At 48.6% G+C, this 6000-nt stretch overlaps 1 protein-coding gene across 1 annotated transcript; it reads right to left on the reverse strand.

The window, feature by feature from the left end:
• Positions 1-1746: 1746 nt before the first annotated feature.
• On the reverse strand, positions 1747-5784 carry LOC123057809 (protein FAR1-RELATED SEQUENCE 7). The gene is made up of 7 exons (XM_044480695.1): positions 5535-5784; positions 5164-5418; positions 4437-4701; positions 3609-4299; positions 3035-3492; positions 2624-2911; positions 1747-2530 (listed from the first exon to the last, which is right to left on the reverse strand). The coding sequence occupies exons 1-7, from the start codon at positions 5576-5578 to the stop codon at positions 1868-1870; spliced, it is 2664 nt and encodes an 887-aa protein (XP_044336630.1). The 5' UTR covers positions 5579-5784; the 3' UTR covers positions 1747-1867.
• Between the last annotated feature and the right edge of the window lie 216 nt (positions 5785-6000).

The raw sequence follows: 6000 nt of genomic DNA on the forward strand, positions 1-6000 counted from the left end.
AAAAACTTGTCAAAACTTGTCACGGAGAATATATGGTCACCTTTTTAAAATTATTCTTGTTGTTAAACGCGTGGCGCAGCTGAGCTAGTTACTAAAAATGGCCAACGGGGCAATGCTCCAGGCGTGACCACGCGTACACAAGAGGACACAGCAATTGTACGCACGTCCTTTTGCGGGGAACCAGGAGGGTAGCCCCTGATATGCTCACCTGATCGGTACAGTACATTAACTGTTCACTCTGCGGTCGATGCCAAGGACTTCGAATAATGAGAAGCAGGGGCCCAGCTTGGGCTTGCATGCGGTGGGCACACCATGTACAAAAAACGCCCACCAACCCATGCATTCAATAATTCTCCCCCATGCGCACTGCTTATCGCCACCGTGCACTAATGACACACCAACTCTAGACCTAATCAATCATGCGGGGGATTCACTTTATTAAGTCATCGCGGTCTCACGGCGAAGCCCTTGATTTGTTCTTTGTTAGTTGACCCAAACTAACGTCATCAAGACCAATGGCACTAGAGAGAAGAAGGGTTCGTATGTAAGCTCATCAGACTTGTCAACGCAGCACAGCTCGTACATGGAAAGAAGGTAGTAGGCTCCAGATGCAGTGCAGTCCTGAACTGCTAATGAACCTACCCAAATTCACCAAAGACTAGTTGAGTACTTATAACAAATCGCGGGTTCTAATCTACAATCCGGCGGCGTTTTGCCTGCACGCTGGTAATTTCATCCTCATCTTCAGAATCTCCATCGTCGCCATAGCCTAACACAACGGACTCGCTGTCCACGGCAGAGCTACAAGTGGTACCAGGGGAGCCTGGGTCCGCAGCTGGATCGAACTCACCAAATCCTTCTTCCCATGAATCTTGCCCCACCACGCAGCCCAAAGCTTGCGGCTGAGATTCTTGCTGTTGGACGACCTCGCCCTGGAAAAACATAACATCAGGACATTATCCGCCAGCCCCTGTTGATATGCATCGGGCCACCTGCGTGAGAGCGATCAGCCGTTTGGCATGCTTACCTCCCCATGGGCGGCGTCGACCTCGTTCTGCAGATCCGTCGAGCTCCACGCACTACTTGCGCAATCGAATCGCGGGGGAGACGACGGCTACATTACAAAGCGGTTCCAAGCTGGGTCACGATGGACTTGCTGCTGAATAATACACAGAAATCTCGAAGGAAAAAGCAAGGGACTACTCGAAGATTCACGCCGTCGAAACCATCGCGCGCCGCACCCCTAGTTGTACCACTGGCCCCCGATTCAGCTAGAGAAACCTCCATCAGATGCAGGCCACCGATTTCAAAAAAATTCAAAGCAGTATGGCAATGGTGTTTCTCAAGGTGAGGCTGCCGAACAACCACCCCCCCCCCTCACTTCTTACTTATACCCCCGTGGCGTTGCCAACCCGTAATTCCGCTCCCACACATGCATTAAATCATCTTTTTTGAATTTTGAATCGTTGCGCACGAGCGCGGAAGTATGGCGAGGGTTCAACAAGAGGGGGCTGGGGTTGTGTGCATGTTTCCGGCGTTGGGTCGCTGCGCCGCGTGGCTGGTTCCACGTCGTAAGCAAAACCATCGGAGCAGGAAACCAGTGCTCCTCTCTCATGCTAGACACTACGAATCACAATGAAAACCGCCGACGGCACCCATATTTTTGTAGCTCCATGTATTGCGGAAAATATTCTACCTCCAAGATAGACAGTACAGCAGAAAAATAGTTCTGGCCTACCGGCTGGATACAAGCATAAAACTTAGCAGTACTAGCATGCAGCTAGCAGATAACATCGTACAACATAAAACCAACTCATACACCCTCCCAGGGAAAAACATTCATGTTTGGTAAAATGGAACAACTACATCAGTTATCAGCAAACCCAATCGGCCTTTTGCATGTAGTACGCCGATGCCCTTCCAAACCACAGTTTTTGCATTTGCCTGGTTTTCTCGGCTTCTTTGGCTCATCACCCCTATCTGGGCATGTGGTCCGTTTATGACCTCCCCGCCGACACAGGCTGCAGAACCGGGTTCTCTTACTAAGCCCTTCATATGGCGCCTTGTCTCTGCTGTTCGTCGGCCTGCCTGGACCCTTCCTTTTCTCCGGTGCTGCGAGGCTCTGTAACGCATTCGTGCTGACAGAATTAGTAGCACTTTGGCAGTGATCACCATGTAGACTAGCTAATGAGTTGCCGCCATTGGCAGAGTGCCTGGCATCTTCATTTGAAATCACACGGTCCTCAAAAGCGAGGCCATCCCTTTTCTCTGCTAGAGGCGCCGCACTCTGAAGCAGCAAATCCAGGTTGGCATTGACGTGTTCATAGCATGCAGCGCTTGCGTCCCCCATCCTCACAACTTCCATGGCTTTGAAGTACAGCGTCGCATGCCTAAACGTAAATGACAAATTTTGTGAATTGTCTTTTTGGTATTGCACCAGGTGATCGGGGAGTATATCCCTTGCATCCCTGGTCCAACGTTTTAGGATATGGTGTTTTGGAATGTCTTCAAGGTGAAGAATTTCCGTAACCTGCACGTCAAGAACAACAGACTCAACAAGTGTGTTTGCAGCTAATGAGTTTCTTTATTCTTTCGCAGCATGCGATCTATGTTGGATTCTTACCCTCAACACATGGCTGCAAAGCATCCCTGTGTGTTCAAATTGCCCGCACTCGCAATTGAATATCGACCTGTCTTCGCTGATGGTCACCTCGTACTCGACCCTACTCCACTTTTCCCTTTTTGCTCCATTATTGTGAGTGGTCCTGTATTTCCTCATCCTTTCCACCTCTGTAACATTGTATGCAGTTCCTTCCATTAGTAAACGACCGAACTCCTCAAACATGTTCCTGGTGTACACCTTGCTGGCATGTCGCTCTATTGCGAGATTAGTCCGCCTCACCGCACCGCCCTGCAAGTAAAACAAAACGAAGAATGGAAATAAAATCAAGTCGATTGATCAGTTTTGCATCTATTGCAAGATGCTTCTGGTGCAGCCAGAACTACTAACGACTCATGCTAAGAGTGCACTCACTATCATTGTCCTCTTTTCCTCGTAGCTTTCGTCGCGCTCGCGGTCAAACTGAAGCTTCATGTATTGCCTGACAAACACGTGCATTGGGCTTGCTGGTGGCATGTAAGACTTCAACATGTGGTTTGCACTCTCACTCCTTTGCGTGCTTGTCATTTTTGCGCAGAACACTCCTCTGAAATAAGGTTTTTCCCACTTCCGCCTAGTCTCATATATTTGGGTCATGTAGCTATGGCTCCTCAAGCTGTACTTATCTAGCAGCGCCTCCCACGCTGTTTCAAATTCCTCCTCCGTCAGCATATGGTTAACAACTTTGTGGAATTCAGCTTGAAAATCACTCTTCTTCGTGTACAAGGGCCCTAGTGTCTCCTTCGCTTTCTTCAGAACGTGCCATTTGCACCAACGATGCACCGTGTCAGGATATATCTTCTTGATTGCTACCTCCATCGCCCTGCACTGGTCTGCACAATAAAGAGAAGCATTCCAAATCTTAATAAGTCTGCCGATAATGAATAAAAATTACCAAGACAGATCGAATAGTATCTTGTTTTTTCCCTGTTTTGCTGGACACTCTCACCTGTAAGTATTGTCTTTGGCGGAGGTCCACCCATCATACGTACAAATTCCTCAAACACCCATTCAAAGCTTTCTTCCTGCTCGTCACGCATCAGCACCCCCGCAAAGATAATACTCTGGTAGTGGTTGTTGACTCCGACAAATAGCCCAAACGGCATATCATATAAGTTTGTCCTGTAGGTAGTGTCAAAAGTCACAACGTCGCCAAAGAATCTGTATTGCATCCTGCTGCTGCCGGTAGCCCACATCAGGTTCTTAACTTTGCTGTCTTTCTCAGCCAAAACCACATAGGAGAACCCAGGGTCATTTGCTCGGATGTCAGCAAACGCTTGAAGCGTCTTCCTAACGTCGTCTTCAGCTTGCTCACAGCTAATTTGGCCACAGATATTCCTTAGCGTCCTCTTCGTGAAGGGGACCTTTTCCACAGAACCAAAGAAGCTCCCAATGATGCTGTATACTTTCCCAAGATTTACATTGTTTTCCCTCAGTTGCTTTATTAAGTCTTTGGTGTAAACATCTATGTGCTTATGAGATGGCCAGTGCACTTTCTCTCCCATTGTCAGCGACATGGAATGGTTATGACTTGCCCGGTGCTCTGTGATGTACCAGCTGTTGTCGGAAGCACGTAGGAGCCTGATCAGAGCTGGGCACTCACATCTACAGGATCGACTGTTTTCAGTCTCCGGTTTTCCCTGCAGGCCGCGGAGCAGTCACGTTAGTACAAGAGTTTGCTTTCTAATTGAAATTGTACAATTCAGCGGATCAACTAAATAAAATGTTTCATATTCACTTCATTTCAGTTATTTTGTTGTATGAAACAAGCACTCACCGAGCAACCACACACTATTTCCTGCATAGTTTTTGTCCTCTCGGCGTTGAGTCTGCTTTTTCCATATCTTATCCCGAAACCCACTTCCCATGAGTACAGGTTATAGAAATCATACGCCTCACCCAACGAATCAAAACTAAGCCCCAGCTCTGGTTTCACGACGCTCTTATCAGGTTGCTCTGCATACTTGCGTATTGAAATTTCTAATGCGCTCATCCTCGATGGGCAGGGCACCCGGTCAGGTGGTGCACTTCCGAGCCGAAGCCTGCAAATTAAGAAAAAAAAGGGGGGGTTATGTAGTTAGATTCTACATTTCTTTTCAGAGTCGACAGGAACAGTTTCCCCTGACTTCTTTTTCTTTCGAAATGATTACAGTTGTATTTTGTTGCTAGTCCTATAGCATACAAGTAAAAACAGGACACTGGGCTTGTCCTCATAACCCACCACTAAAGCCAGCGGCCCCTTTAATTCCAATATATACATTCAGTATTCATTTTTGTTTTAAGCAAATTTGTCGGGAACGTAATAACAATGGATGTCTTCTTTTAATCCACACCCGAAGGCTACTGCAGAATCATGATTTTTGGGAAATGACTTCATAAATCATTTACGAAGCCATAACAGACGAACTTTCTGAATCACTTTTTGCACAGACAAATGTATGTAGGGTACGAATTTCAACAGCATTTTAAAGTGCTAGTTGCAAACAGCATAGTGCAGTTTTCACCTTTTCGTCCATCCGGGGGCCTGTGGATTCACCCTGCCTGTTGATTGAGCAGACCTCGTGGGAGATTCAGCTTGGAAACCATGGACACCTTGCTGGGTTGCAGCTGCTGCTTCTACGTCCTCCACCTGAGTCTGCTCAGTGACGCCATTGACCTCACCCATATCCTTAGTTGCAGTCCCGCTCTCCAGCAAATATAGTAGTTGAACTGGATCTGGGTTCTCTAGGCTGTCTGCAAATTCCTCGCGCACCGGGAACCTGCAAAATACAAAAAGGCCAGTCGCCCGCAAAAGGATTAGAAATATAAGATCTAGTCACGCCGCCGCCAGTTACGAAGAACAGCAAATATTTCTTAGATCTCGCCGGCAACCAACCTGTCAACGGCGTCGAGTAGAAACTCCATACCCTCTCCCTCCATTACTTTAGGCCGCAGCCGGAGCACAGTCCCGTACGCAACCCGGTTCGCCGGCCTCCCGTCCGACTCTCCGCCTTTTCCGGCGACGAGACTCCCCGGTACCGCGGCGGCGAGGAGGGCACTGTAGGACGAACCAGGCGGTAGTGGAGGACAAATCTATCTTTTTTCCCCATCTCTTGCCGGACGAGGGGGGGTCGCGTCGACCGACGACAGTCTCAAGCGGCGTAAATGCCCACCGGCCACACGGACCCACTATCTGAGTCATTGGCCCAGAATAACCAGCCTAACATTCTGGTCCACGGCCTAGATATGAAAGTCCACTACCTGGTCCACGGCCTAGAAGGAAAGCCGTCGTCCTGGTCCACGGCCCAGACCCATCCAGCGAAACGGCCGTCGGGACGCGCCCCACCGCCCCGCTTGTATCG

Source organism: Triticum aestivum, chromosome 3A (genome assembly GCF_018294505.1).
Source record: "Triticum aestivum cultivar Chinese Spring chromosome 3A, IWGSC CS RefSeq v2.1, whole genome shotgun sequence".
Taxonomy (NCBI): domain Eukaryota; kingdom Viridiplantae; phylum Streptophyta; class Magnoliopsida; order Poales; family Poaceae; genus Triticum; species Triticum aestivum.

Coding starts and splice junctions, on each gene's coding strand:
- LOC123057809 (XM_044480695.1), bottom strand. CDS start 5,578: ATGGAGGGAGAGGGTATGGAGTTTCTACTCGACGCCGTTGACAG. Junction 3,493..3,608: donor GCCAAAGACAATACTTACAG/GTGAGAGTGTCC, acceptor TTTATTGTGCAG/ACCAGTGCAGGGCGATGGAG. Junction 2,531..2,623: donor TTTGCAGCCATGTGTTGAGG/GTAAGAATCCAA, acceptor CTTGACGTGCAG/GTTACGGAAATTCTTCACCT.